The sequence below is a fragment of the Pogonomyrmex barbatus genome, unplaced genomic scaffold, assembly GCF_055798465.1.
Source record: "Pogonomyrmex barbatus isolate J1 unplaced genomic scaffold, ASM5579846v1 scaffold6, whole genome shotgun sequence".
Lineage (NCBI taxonomy): Eukaryota > Metazoa > Arthropoda > Insecta > Hymenoptera > Formicidae > Pogonomyrmex > Pogonomyrmex barbatus.
The window spans coordinates 4,527,922-4,543,966 of NW_028297160.1; the positions used below are offsets into that span (position 1 = coordinate 4,527,922).

Below are 16,045 nucleotides of genomic sequence, written 5' to 3' on the forward strand. Positions count from 1 at the left end.
GCTGAATGGGACTATAAATTTTAGATCTCAATCAATCTCGATCAATTTTTAGCTTGAATAACTGCAAATTGTTAGTAAAATTTATTCATTGTAAATCACGACAAAATTTCTCAATGTTTATTGCAATTTTCTTTTATTGTATTAAAATATAAATTTAACTTTGTACTTTAAGTTTGTAATTAAGTTTACTGAATCCCTAATTTATTCAATAATTAAATCTAATTTATGCAAAATGTTATAGAATTTTCATTCTTTTAATAAAAAATATTTTAGGTTTATAAATAAATTTTTTAAATTTATAATTTATTTTTTATTTTCTTTTTATGATTTATTCATATGTAAAAGTTATATCTTTCCATACATGTTAAATACATATTTTATGATCATATTTAACACGGATATTATTAAAGCACATGCACAAGATGGCAGTTCAATGATGGACAATAATCCCTTACGGGTCAGTGAGATAATCTATATGATGTGTCAACACGCACAATCCAATCGTGGTGCACCACATTCGAAATTAGGTAGTCCTAATTGCAAATACCACTGTTACGTATGGTTGTTTCGAGAAGGAGAGAGAGAGAAAGGAGAGAGAGAGAGAGAGAGAGAGAGAGAGAGAGAGAGAGAGAGAGAGAGAGAAGATTTGCTTACTTTCCTATTAGTTATCAAATCTGCGGGGATCATACTCGATTCAATAGCGCGCTATTAATTGTAAGGCACGTGTTATTACCAATCGGATCCAATTAACATGATCGATAAATTGATGAATTGACGAACAATGACAAATTAAATTCACATGTGACAAAACAGTATTTAATTCTTTATTTACCGATGATTTCTATCGCATACAAAGATAAGAGTTGATTTTTAGCTCGGTAAAGAATTGTGAATGTCGCTATAAAAAAATCAGTCAAATTTATCGTCGGTTTTCTATTCACAGTGAATTATCCACGCGATAGTTATATTTATTTTTCTGTTAAAAAAATGACACTATCGTTTTAGCGAAATCGAAAATATTGCTATGTGAGAAATCTCATTTATCATCGTTCTAATCTAGCGCTGTCGAATGACTCTCGCAAAATAACGGATCTGTCAATCAAAAAATATGCTTCATATTAGGTATATCTGTGAGAGATATATCGATTTTCTCTAAAGAGAAATCTTATTATTAAATGCTAAAAGGTGAAGTAAAATGTTCGAAGTTTATTATCTATATCAATAATAATTCCATAAATGTGGAAATCGAAAGTCGGAATTATAAATCTACGGATTATATAGATTTATTCAACTTACAAATTTAAACATTTGTAAATACATCAGTAATAAATATTAATATTTGTCTTTAAAAAATTTATAATATTCACTTATGTCATATAATTTTGAAATTTTAATTATCATTTGCTTAGGGTTTTGCCAAATTTAAATTAAGATACACTTTTAAATAAATATAAATTATCTATTTTATTTAACCATATATATAAATTTAATATAAAATATGTCTTGTGCTGTAACTTAAATAAACACTTAATAAAGGGTCGAAGTGTTCAATTATAAGGTAAACGGATATACCTGATGTCGCATCGAATGCAGTTCCACAAGAGCTATTGATAACGTTGACACACAGAGAAGCACTATCGTGCGCATTAGAAACATAAGTGGTACGTCATGTTGATGTGGGCGCTGCGTAAACGGTCTTAAGTGCATGTACGCAAAGACCAATACGCAAAGATAGGAGTTAATGCATAAATAAACGCGAAGCCGTACACGCTCGTCCAGATTATCCGACAGGTGCTTATCGCATTTGATCTTTTGTCGTAATGCATGCCGCGTGATCAATTATTGGTAAAATATGAAATTGTTTTGAAACAGTTATACTAATAGAAGCTGATGAATTATAAATAAATTATAAATTATAAAATTACTTAATATAATTTTGAAAAAATTCAAATATTAAAAAAATTGTTTTATCATTTTGAGACTTTTAATATTTAGATTATTATGAATAATTAAAACCTGAACTTATCATGTTAAACAAAAAAAGTCAATAAAATATATATATTAAATATATGTATATTTTTTAATAATTGTGAAAATCTCACCACACTATATACATTAATTATTTGCATATATTTATATATAAATAATTAAGATATCAAAATTTAATATATAATATAATAATTATTATAATTAATGATTATAATGAATTTTTTGTGTATTAAAAAAAAATATAAATTATTTTTAATAAATTCAAAGTAATAAATAAGAAATTAAAATCTTAAAAAAGTAAACAACTATATCAAACTTAAGGAGGATAAAAGGATTTTTGACAGGTAAAATAATACCCAGCTCATGTATTTTGTTCGTTTTATTATTTCCAAATTTTGCTTAGAACCTGAAGAAATTCTTTCACAATCTAATAATTAATTAATGATAATTAAGTTTAACATTAACGCCTGACAACGACGAAGTAAAGATTATAGATATATATATATATATATTTATATTTATATATATATAAGCTAATCCTTGCCCAGACACACGAATTGATATGCAATGTTTAATGTGTTACTTGTTTTCTTTCTTGTTTTATTCGTCCTATTTCATTTTTTCTTTATGGGCATATAAATAATTTCTTATTGCTTAATATTTTTTTGTTAATATATATATATATATAATATATATAGTATTATTACATATATGATGATATGTTTTTGTAGTCCCAATGATTAATATGCACGCGTTTGTGCAAATGTCTCCGGCATGAGACATGTTATGGACGGATTGATCCAGATCACGTCATGGACATTCCAAATTGCCAAACGATCACCACTCTATAATATCCATTGATAGTTTACGGTGGCAGCTAATTAGTTCTTTTTATTTCGATATTCTTTATTATATTCTTCGGAATGTCCGTCACGTATCCGGCAGTATTTGACGAGGCCTCAGATTGTCATTACAAACCTCGTCCGTTATGATGATAAAACAAGATAAACATTCATATAGATATACGTCTAGTACCGAAGAGAAATAGAGAAAAATAAAGAAGAAGAAACGAGAGAATCGAAATCGCCCACGGCTCCGAGTTTGTACTTCGCCGTCGATCGATTTTCGGAGAGGCGTGTCCACTCAAGCCCCGTCGACATACTGATTAATTGTTATTATTATTACTATTATATTATTACTATTATTAATATTATTATTCGCTCACTAAATATCATATTCTTATCTCTGAACATAGTTCAATGTCGCTACGGTAAAGTTATTATTCTTTAAATATCACAATAACCTTACACAGAAAGCTGCAGCTAAATTTTATCATAATTATTATTAATATTATTACTATTCATCATTATCCATTATTATTACTATCGGTATTGTTGTTATTACCTACAAATTTACGCGCAAACTTTATCTCGTAAATATGTCAGATGTATTGTATTCCCCTCTTTTTGTAACGAATACGAGTAAAGTATTATCGTTATTATCATTATTACTATCTTTATTTAGTGTTGCTGTTATTATTATGCACGCACAATGTTTAAAGTAACCGTCGTCGTGCCAAGCGACGCATGCTTGCGTGAACTCGATTTTGCTGCCTGTGTACTGGGCCATTTCAGTGGTCAGTATGTATGATTGCTCCCGTATGTGTAATAAATGAACAAAAATCATTGTCAATATAGTGTACGCAAATTCCCCGCACTGCTCAATTATTATTAAACAATGTTGATACAAAATTGCCAATTATATAATCGCCAATTTGTACCTTGTTGCATAATATATGCAATTCGCAATATGTAGTAAACCGCGGATTTACTAAATAACACGAAAAAGCACATATAAACAATCGAGACACCGTTTATGCTATTGTTATACATTGATACATTTATATAGTCACGTCATATACCTGCGTACATAAAAAAAAAATCATCAACAAAATTATAGTCACATCAAAATTATTAAATTAATCTCATTTAGTGCAACCTCTGTAAATAATTAGTATACGTAAAACGTATAATACTGTATAATTCCAAATTAAATTCCAAATAATAATAATGTATGTGTTATAATAAACATTAGTTTCTTAAAAATATGATTATTCACATGAAATCTAATAATCCAAACAGTTTAAGATAATTTGTTTTTTGATATTGATTAATTTTAGATATTAGAGATTGCACTGTAATGAAACTTTTTAATCGTAATATTTTGTCGCGTTTATCAAAAAAAATTGTCGACTCATTAGATCTGGAATATATAAGATATATTTGCAAAATCTTATATATGGATTCACTATTGCATATAAATATGTAGATTCGAATTTTTAACACTTTGCGGACTGACTGTGTTATGCTATAGCGCAGGGGACGGACTAGTTTCTGCAGCTGTATGCACGTGATATACATCGGAGATCAAATACAAAATTATAATCTCGAAAGTAGCGATTATACCTAAGCGAATATGTGGTCGTACTTAGTCGCAAAAATAACATTTGCATTTGTCGCACCATATTCTTCCAAAGCGGACCAAGTATAGGACGTCGATTCACACACTTCCGTCCGCAAAGCGTTAAATTCACTCAAACGACAAATCTGACACTCGATCGACTGACCAATCGAGTGTGTCAAAAAAAATCCATATTTTCGCAATACTTCGCTAATCTTTCTCTCTTGTAACGCTATAACCGCTATTCCATGAACAATCCTCACAATGTAGATAATTTTTACATTGTAAATTGTCTCTATAGAAATATATCGCAATTTTTCACATAGATCTCTTGCCGCGCGGAGGAAATTGCTATGACAACGTTATACATGTTTAACAGAGAAAAATCACACCACGTTCCACATTCAAATGAGCAATTCAAAAAGGTCATAGAATCCTCATACCGATTACAGGAGCAAGATAATTAATGATTACAATAATTATTAATTGTTTATATGAGGATTCTACTCCCAATCTGATAAAGATTTGCGAGATATGCGGGCGCGTTTCTGACGATCATTTATCCGTGCGGCTAACGAGTGTACGATAACCAAGTGTAAAGAACAAGTAACGGCTGATGCAGAGCCCAACATAGAGCCCAGCTCTGACACCAAAAAGATCGTCAAGAAAACGCGCCGTTTGCCTCTATGCAATCAGACAAAATTTCTTTCGTGTATAGAAATTGTCTTGTAATTTTTTTATATACACATTATAACTCACAATTTTTTTGAATTGAATATCTGTAACTCAATTTCAGGTTTTCCCCCAAAGTTTTATTTGCGTATGCATCATGAAGCTCAAAAATTTTTATATACATATACATATATGTGTGTGTGTGTGTGTGTGTGTGTGTGTGTGTGTGTGTGTAATATATATAATATATAATATATATATATATATATATATATATATATATATATATATATATAAAAGAATATAAAATAAATTTCTAAAAGAATTTAAAAGATAATTGTCTCTTTTTTTCATTCTAATATCTCAAAAATTTAGAAATTTTTAATAATAATTCAAAATCTAAATTCCAAAAATATTTATTTTCAAAAACGTAAAGTTTCAAAAAATTGACAAATACAAAAAATGAATTAACGTATTAATATATACGTATATTATGGCAAAGAGTCTCCAATGCATTACCAATTCTGATAAATTTCTACAATGCAGATCAATTACTTATTTAAATACACATATGTATGTATATATATATATATATATATATATATATGTAATCCATATTTGAATATATATACACGCATATGTTGATTCATGTGATAGGGGAAATCCCATTTTCCTCGAACGCTTTCAATTCGATATAATATGTATTGTTTCTTACATACTTTCCTCTTTTAATATCTCTTGTTCATCTTCTATCCAATACAAACTGAAATCGCGTTCATACACGTGTTCACGCATGCAATACGTGCGCGATGTAAATCTAAAAACAACACGCAAATAAATACACGGACAACGTAGCTACACAAAGAGACACGTCCTTACATACATACAGACGGATACAAATGTAAGACACGGGTGTATCTATCGATTAATAAACGCCACAGAACGCTCGCGGTTGTCTACGAACGACGAATGTGGTCCAATGCGTGCCCTTAATTATAGCGATTAGCTCGGCGAAACGCTCGATCATTTATTATGCTTGATATATTTATTTTTTATTTTAATTATTAATTTTAATTTTTAAAAGAAAATTACAGGACACTTTTCATGTTATTAAAATACAGCCCCAACTATTATGCTCGATTTAAATGAATCTATATTTTCCTATAGAAAAACTAATTTAAGCTACCTAAATGTTACTAAATATATAATTTACAATGTGAAAAAATTAAGTGTCATACAGATACTGTGAAGTGTGTTACAGAATTTAAAAACCTTCTTTCTTGTTCATAAATACTAATACACTGTGTATACTGACTGCTGGAAACATAATTCTTTTGGACTAGATCAATTTATATTATCTTCTTTCACTCATAAATACAATTCTTTGAATTATCCTGAGATAGATAGTAATGTAACTGATAATAAAATAGATATTCTAGCATGTTTTTCTTTCCTCTTTTTATAACAGAGACGAGCCCAGCATATATTATGATCGATTGATTTCGCTAATTCTGATATGTTAAAGATGTAAGGGCGTGTTTTTTATCACTTTCGAAATATCGTACGTCACTATCGTACGTACAGTGTATAAGTATCAAAAGCAGTTATGTGTTTTCCCTTGGGAATTCTCATTGCAAATTGAGCGATGCCGAACGATCCTAGTATCTCGAGTTACTGTTCGATCTCGTGACACGTGTGATTGTCATATTCTGTCTTTTTTTTTTTTTCAACTGAGATTACGCATGTCGCAGTATTAACTATGCGGATTCACCTTTGATATATTCACGAAATAGTGATCACGAAAGCTTATTCGGATTAAACTCCACAGTATGTATTCGCAGCGTACATTTAACAGATAACCGAAATATCCTAATCCATCAGCTGCGCGGAATGTATGTTGAAACATAAAGTCGGCCATTATCAAATATATTGTTCGAATGCGAATTTGTATTGTGATAGCTTCATATCCCAATTATTTTTTTTTTTATTGACCCTGTCAAAGAATCGCTAGTTATACAACGCTAAGTTACGCACCCACATTACATGCTTCTTAAGCGTTTTGCGAAAACGCAGATTTCAATCACGCGTGGCCGACGTATACCGGACGCAATACGTGCGCAATCCACCTGAGCGTAAATTCAGATCTATGAAGCACAACACTAAATCTACAGATCCATAAATCCATACGTTCTTAAAATCCATACAGCCGAATATTCACAAATCAATGAACATATATTTATAAATTGAAAAAAGTTTAAAGACTTACGGATCCATAAAGCGCGTGAATGTTATAAATTCATGTTCTTCAAAGATCCGGATATACAGATATTCACAATTTTCATACTGATCCACGGACACATGTATAAATCGGCAAACTCACGTATTCAGAAAGCAGAATCGGCGAGGTCTATAACAGTATGAGATTTCCACGGAACACACTATGAACACGCTAGAATAAGCTTATAATCCTAAAATTCTCGCATGCCTCGTATAAACTGCTCCATCCGTCTCAATTTATAGGATCATCAAGAATATTAGCGTAATTTTTGTTGATAGATGGATAAATTATAAATTTATAAAAAGAATTCTTCACATTTTACTTCGATCTCATGACGCTTAATGGGTATTACTTATCACATTATTCTTCCAAAATCAGAATAAAAGTGAAAAACTCTTCCTATACATATTTCGTTCATCTAATTATTTTGTCAAGGATGTCCGATTTTACAATCGGAAATTGTGAACGTTTGGTACGAAGTACCACAGTTCGTCGTGTAGACATCCGTTTATATCATCTACAAATATTTCCATCTCGTGAACGGGTTTACTCACGCAAACCCTACGGGTTTACGCACACAGATACATACACACGCACATACATATACACAAACGCGCAAATAATTAATCAAGCAACCGTAAGTCCCGACTCTTCTCATCTCGAACAATCCTTTAGATAAGTACATACTTCGAACATTAAAAAAAATCTCTTTTCTAGGCGCCCTCCTTTATTCGCTCCTGTGTACAACCTCCCCTCGAATTTGTGATCTCGATACGTAGTCGTTGTGAATCGATCTTGCGATCGTGGCTTGGACGGGTGTAAAGGCTACCGTCGATGATTGAATAGAATTATGTCATAGTGAACAAAATTCGCAAAAAATGAATCCTTTCACACAATAAGAAACTATTCACACTATTAAAAACAAGAATATAATATTATATTGCTATGAAAATTGCAAGAAATATTAAATTTTTTCTTTAAAAAAAAATCTTCAAACGGAAATATCAATACTATTATTTTTGTACTTTTTATTATAATAAAAATAAATAATAAAATAAATAACGAAATTAAATAATAATAGTTATACTTCACTGTGACAATTATCCAATCATTGCCTTTTAAATTTTATGTCGGAATATCAGCGTTAATGAAAAGTGCATTGCACATGTCAAATACATGTTTCACTAATTGCACTAATAAATTTAACAATTCTTTTCTACGATAGTATACATCGAAATACATTCTACAGACTAAATAATCGACGTAAGTTCTTTTTTTAAGAATTAATGTTTATCTGTTAAAATTTGTGTAATAAATAATCTTTGTATAAAATTATTAATTAGTTTATAAGATTAAAAGTCCAGTTCAATTCATGCTGATTACATCATTACAATGTATAAAGCATGATCTCATACGATAATCATTATTATATGTGCGATCGGATGCACGAGAGAAGAAAGATTTGTAATTGGCAATAATGACATGAGTTAATTGGTCGCCGATTCTCAACTCTCTTGGGCGATAATCGTGAGATTCGCGAGAGCACATTTGTATGAAGGCGCAAAGTAGCACTTTTCACTCTTTGGGATTATTTGCATGTATTGCATAAATAGTCGAATAATCTCAAGTACTTATATCTCAAAGAATATTCGTTTCGAGGGAATGCATAGAATACTGCGCGGATTTTCAAATTTATAGGATCAACGCGAGGATGCCTAACGATTGCGCGAGATTACTTTCCAGTTTGTTCGGGAAAATTCAAGAGTCTTCAAAAGAAATTATTCAAATTTATACTAAAGCTTGATTTAAGGCAAAAATTACGAAATTAAAGTAATATAATAATAATATCGATTCTTTTTTAACAGTCTCATAAATTAAACGTGATAATAATTGTAATATATAAAAGAATTAATGAATGCCCTATTAAAAGATTAATTAATAAAGATTACATTATAATTACTTGTTGAACTTTATATTGGATTTTTGTTAAATATTTAACTTTTTTTCAATCTCTCACATTAATTTACAATTCTCTTTACGCAGCTTGAAAAAGCACGTTTATTTAACACACTCGCATTTAACTTTCCAGACTTAAATTTTATTTCAATTTTAGAATTCCAATTGTTAATAATTTTTACAGCCACTCCAATGCGTCGTTCAGAAATGGCGTCGATATTTCGCATAAGCGACGCCGATGTGCCCGAGCAAAGGATACCCACGATTACACGATTAATCGATTACTCGATACACACATCGTATATAATAATATAATATACGTGGTTTACCTGAGCACGACCGGCTTTAATAAGAATTTACAAGCCGCTTGTATTTTTGCTAAATAACAAATCAAATTCATCACCAGATTACGACAATAATTGCAATATACAAATTGACTACATTCTTGATTCCACACGTACGTGTAGTGTTGTTGAATCACTTAATTATGTCAATTACTTTCAAATGAAGTACCACTTCGATTTCGATGCTTTCGAGCAGACATCATACTTTTTGCCGGGAATTCACTTATAAATGTTCTGGATATAAGTTTATTAATAGTAAAAATAATAATTCAAATAATAGTAATGATTTTTACGTAAACAATATCTATGTTTTAATGAGAATTGCAACTTAACGAGTAATTGCAAACGAAAAAAATCCAGATGTCTGATCGTAATTGCTCTCTAAAATATATCGAAGTCCACGGTGCATATACATATTTATATATATTCGTCTAGCTTCGTCTTTACTTACGTCGCGCGTCGTCAGACGAATGTAACATCAATGACAGAATCAACTAAATACCACAGAAAGCGCGTGTGATACTATGATTAATAGCTATGTAGAACAGTCTACGATTACTTAACTACCTACTCGCAATCTTATAAAACTCCGAAAAACATCGCGACGTATTATAATTCACCGCTAGAACAAGTTCATGCGGTCGCTTAAGTCAATTAACAAAATCGTATTCAACATAATAGGAAAGCTGTTTTTAGACTATCGTACTTCTCTCCTCTCTTCCTCTTTTTTCTCTTTCTTATAAATCATTCGTCCGGAATGTATAAACTCCCTTCCTCGACACTTATCACTGGTATCGGTGCGAAGCTCTGCCCGTTACCCGATATATTTATATCACCGCGACAAATCTGCTTCGTATCTTGCGCGCTTTAGAAAATTGATATGTATTTTGTCTATGGATCGTGCCTTCTCACTTTCACATTTTTGGTGTTACAACAATACTATTATGGTCATTACTTTCAAGGTATGGTCAGGCTCAAAAGAGCACTATTAATCCTGGTTGCTTTATGTATTCATATATAATATGATAAGGTACATAATCCTTTCGACATTGATAAACTTGAGACGCGATTTCCGCAATCAATTTTTGTAATCAAAAAATATAATTTAATTGTCAGTTATTTTTTGTCTGATTTTTTTTAAAACAATTTTTTCACATCAAAAAACCTAATAATAATTTGACGCAATTGTTTTTACAAACAATCTCTGACTGTGTGAAAGTGCCAGTACAATTTTTTATTTACTGGAAAAGAAATTATGCAATATGTATCAACATTTTTGATATTAATTAAATAAAAAGTTCCAAATCAGATGACTATATTTAGCGTTGAACATGATGCTAAATAAAAGTCAAAATGCTTTCTGATTATAGTTTTCATATAGGTTTACGGTAGTGCAGAAGCTTTAGAATCTCGAGGGTCGATCCTGCCGCAGGATTTTCCTACGAGGACGGAATTGGGATCTACAAGAAAAATTCAAAAAACAAAAGTGTATTATGCTTCATGCGATTCATATTCTTGCTTTGATCTCTCTTCGCGCTATTATTATGGTAGATTGGTACAATCTAGCATCAGGTGGTGCATATTAATGTTTTTTTTCACAGCGTGATATAGTCTTTGTGAGGTCTATTGGTAGTCTTTGGATCAATACATTGCCATCTTTGGTGATCTCGCGTTCTTTGATCTCGCTTTCTTTTCCCTTTCAGTGAGCTTCACGTGGACGCGAAATTCTTAGTTTATATATTTAATTTTATGAGATATCTCCAACGCAAACATCATTCGAGTTGTAATTTACTGTATACAGTGGATTAATCATGCGAACCGATGATTCGATATTACTAAAACGAGAGTATATTTCCTCAGAGAAAAAATCGTACAATTGATTATAATTTAATACTGCAGATTACTACTTATCTCTTAATTTTCGAAACATCTAAATTTAGATTTTAGGCATTTTGTATATTTGCCAAATCATTGGTCCATAAATTTTTGCATTTGTGAATATACACAAAAGGTTCAAACATATTTATGTACATACTTCTTTTCAATTTCCCCTTTATCTTTATTAATTAATAATAAAAAATTATTTATTTCATTTGTATTTTATTTGTTGAATGTCAACTGTACGATTTTTTCTCGAATTTCTCGCTCGATAAATGACATTTTTCATGATTTTTTCTGAAATAAAAGAGCGCTATAGAGTCCCGATCACGCTCGCGTTTCGCATAATTCGTTTCGCAGCACATTGCACACGATTTGCTTCCGCAATATATGCATATGTCTATACATGTGTATACACACATATATATATATATATATATATATATACACATGTATATAAAAAAAATAAAACAGATTCGCTAGAATAATTTCCTAGAGACGGTTCAAAATATCTGATTGACATGTATTTCTCGCCCCTGTACTTTAAAAGTCGCACGGTTTATATATATTTTTTCTTCATATATATATATATATCTATTTGTAGATACATGTATATATATATATATATATATATATATATATATATATACTTTTTCATATTTTATATTAACCTTCTAATATATCCTTACGCGAATACCACTCTATGTTAATGTAATAATAGCGTACTGCCTACTGATATGTGTTAGTTCACTTGTAAAGCACTTTAAAATTCAATCTAATGATTCATCGATTCCGATCGTGGATAACGACGAATCCGTCTCTTAACGGCTAATTACAAAATAACGAACTATTGAATACACCGAATAATGCGTTTGTCGCGCCGCATCCTCGCATTTTTCCAAGATCGACGATCATCCCTCGCGATCGCAACATCCGAGCGATCACGGCCGCGTGATCTAAACTTGTTTACTGCACTTCTCACTATTCTTTTTGCTATACTTCTCTCATTACCTCTTTTCTTTTACTAGATATTTATCCTATTCGTGAATCATCCCCGGCAGATTTGAAACTCTTATCAAGTTTTCAAATCGAGTCTTTTTATCCTTGAAACTAGCACATTCCATTAACCCTTTGCACTTGAATGTAATTTATGTTATTTTTCTTAATTGCAAAAAACGCGATGACAATATCATAGTGTCTTTTTTTTTTTTTTAAGAAAGAAGGCCAGCTATGTGTAAGTCTGGTTCCAAGCGCATAAAAGCTTTCCATTTGCAAAGCTACGCTAATCGATTAAGTCTCTTTTTTTTATTATTTAATTACACATTAATGTAACCATTTCATTTATCTCAGTTGAATACTCTTGTATGCAAGCAGACCTAAGTATCAGTTCATTTCACTGCTCCTCGAAATGTAAGGCCTCAATTCAATTACAAATTAGATTATACTTTCTAAAATTTCATAAATCACATTTTGTCGCAATGGCTTGTTAAATCCAAAATTTGTAGCGTTAAGTATCAATTGTTGTCTCTTATCCATCCGATAATCTACGTTGATATGTAAAGTAGGACTCAAGAGTAATAGTGCAAAGGGTTAGAGTGGAAATTTGAACATTCGGCTATAACAATAATATCCGTTGATTTATTCAATTATCTTCTTTTCATTCTCATGCGTTTATTCGGATGTATTGTGTCGTCAAGTCTCAGTATCGCGAAGTGATATTTCTAACGTAGTGCTTTCCAGTCGCTTTCCGTAGAAAAATAAAGAACGTGCTGGCGCGATCATGACTTGACGATCGATAACGACAATGACGGGCGATCAATGATGAATAATCGATCGATTCGCCCGAGCGCGTCGGTGGATGATCGCCATTACCGACATAATCCACTGTTAATCGGAAATTATTTTTGTTTCTTAAGTAACTTTTATTTTCATTAATTGCGGATGCATGTAATAAATGCCCAGTGATACAACGGGAATTGCAAGGGTTGGTTATAAAACTCAAAAATTCATTAGCGAAAGCTGCATAAAATTATCGAAAGCTGCTCTAACAATCTTCGCGTTGTGGCTATTTCATTAACACAACTATTACAATCTATTATAATCTCATGTTAAAATCAATACAAACATAATTACCATGTAATTATCTAAAAAAATAAACTTATTAAACTCTTACATTAAATTATATATAAATATCATCATTAATCGTTTTAAATATGTTTACGTGCATTATGTAAGATTTCAATCATGCCAAAGAGAAATTATCAAGATAACTGTAACAGATTTTCATGAATTTTGTTTAGCCATTTTGAAAAATCCATTTCGTCGAAACTCTCTCCTTTTTCTACGAATCATTTTCTACGATCTACGAATTATTGTGAGATCTTTAATGCGCCTTCAGCTTTGCAGCTTTCCGCCATCGAGAAAGTAAGAAGAAAAGGCGGAAGGGAAAGGGATGTGCGACAGGACGAAAGAGAGACGAAGGGGCATATTTTGGATATGGTTGCACGTTTAGAGAAGCGCCGGGAGTTCTCTTTTTGGGAGTTCGAAAAATCGGGACAAGACCTATATGTGTAACGCGCTACCGATTACAGCTTGTGACTCGACCAACAGGAAGGCACTTGGGCAAATTACGTGCCGAGTTGGCCGCCGTTTCTAACACGCGGGGCACATTACCTTCACTATCACCCTCTTTTCTTCCGTCCGCTCTCTCGTTCTCTCTCTCTTTCTCTCATTATTCCGCAATTTTTACTTTAGAGAAGCGGACGGTCGTTCAAATTCTTTTCTCGCCGCATTTTAATTCTCGTCTACGGGCTTAACCCTATGATATGTTCGCGTTCGTTATGTGTATATATATATATATATATATATATATATATATATATATATATATATGTGTATAAGATTATTATTACTTACAATCATTCTTTCGCTAAACGCTCATTCTCTCGATCTGATCGCTTTTTCTCTCTTCCTATCTGTGCATTTTCTCTCGCACTCGCACTATTGTTTTTGCTTACATTTCTACTCGACTTCCTTCTTCTTTCACTCTCGCGCTCACTCTCCGTTCTCTCTCTCTCTCTCTCTCTCTCTCTCTCTCTCTCTCTCTCTCTCTCTCTCTCTCTCTCTCTCTCTCTCTCTCTCTCTCTCTCTCTCTCTCTCTCTCTCTCTCTCTCTCTCTCTCTCTCTCTCTCTCTCTCTCTCTCTCTCTCTCTCTCTCTCTCGCTCTCTCTTTTTCTCTTTCATTCGCTTCGTCTTCATCCTCGCCTAGGACACTAGACTCTCCTTAACAAGATACAATAGTTAAATGTACGCGCGCTCGTGCTTCGCGCGACGCGCCGATGATAAAACATAAATACACGCTTCTTAGGGCACCTTTGGTATTAAGCTTGATGTACTCATCTTCGCCTTATTTCGCTTATTTCGTTTCAGTGTGGAATACGCAATTTCGCGTTGGAGCTGCCGCCAGGATTCGCATCGTGCCTATCAAACTGCTTTAATCACGCATCAATGAGCTTAATTTTTATGAAACTCGATTCTTACGATATTACTCTGTCAACGATACGAATAATTTGAAAAGCTCGATGTAATAACTTATTTAATGAATTTTTCCAAAATGTCCAATAGATGATCATTAAATGCAATTTCTACGTCGCGGATGCATCCCAAGGTGGCATGGTATATCTAAAAAAATTTCCGCGACTGTCGTATAAATGTGCTCGTTCTTTTTTATATGTGAATGTATGTGTACATGTAAACAAATATCACGATGTAACGTGTGACTGCGAAGAGTGCCATTCTTACATATGTATAGACGATACAAGAAATGAAATCCGCTTCCTCGCTTTGCTTGCTCGTTCTTTCGCTTCCTCCTCTTCAACGCTCTTCCTACCCCATCGGTATCACCCCGCGTTTCTTTCTTTCGCTTCGTCGTCGTCGATCGCGATCAAAGACACGGTGAAAATAAATAGTAGATAAAGATAGGTACGCGAATTGATAAGTTATGTTCGTTAAAAAATATATATACCTAGGAATATTATGTGATTATATTGGGCCCCCCGCTAGAGTCGCGCGAACCAACACGCCTCTCTCTGCAATGTCGAAGAATTTACAAGAATTTGCCTACCGATGTATATTCGCTGTGTCCCTTTCGAGCGGAAAAGCGATCGAAATATTGCTCTTTCACTCGTATTCGCAATTTTTGCGTATCTCCTTTTCTTTCCTTTCTTATATATGTTCGTGTGTACGTGTATGTGTGTCTACTGCTCCCGCGTTCTACGTTTCGCTCTTCGCAATCTCTCGCCGATGAATTCTTGACCGCTCCTCAGTGTGCAACTTCTTGTATGGTTCTTCTTCATATCTTGTTTTCCTGCAAGAGCGCGTTCTCTACCTCGGGCCGTCCGATATTCTGCCTCTTTACATGCCATTGATATCAATCTTAAGGTTGGCCGTTTTCTTGCCTCTTTGATCC

The 16,045-nt window shown here is 32.4% G+C and overlaps 1 protein-coding gene across 5 annotated transcripts in view; it reads right to left on the reverse strand.

The window, feature by feature from the left end:
• Nucleotides 1-2,353: 2,353 nt before the first annotated feature.
• Nucleotides 2,354-16,045, reverse strand: part of LOC105421974 (protein couch potato) — an 86,488-nt gene continuing 72,796 nt past the window's right edge. For all 5 annotated transcript variants that reach the window (XM_089082700.1, XM_089082699.1, XM_089082701.1 and 2 more), the window contains one exon: nucleotides 2,354-16,045. Coding sequence is in view for 3 of the 5 variants with exons in the window: in XM_089082703.1 (XP_088938829.1) it covers nucleotides 15,991-16,045 (55 nt within the window). In the remaining 2 variants the exon portion in view is untranslated.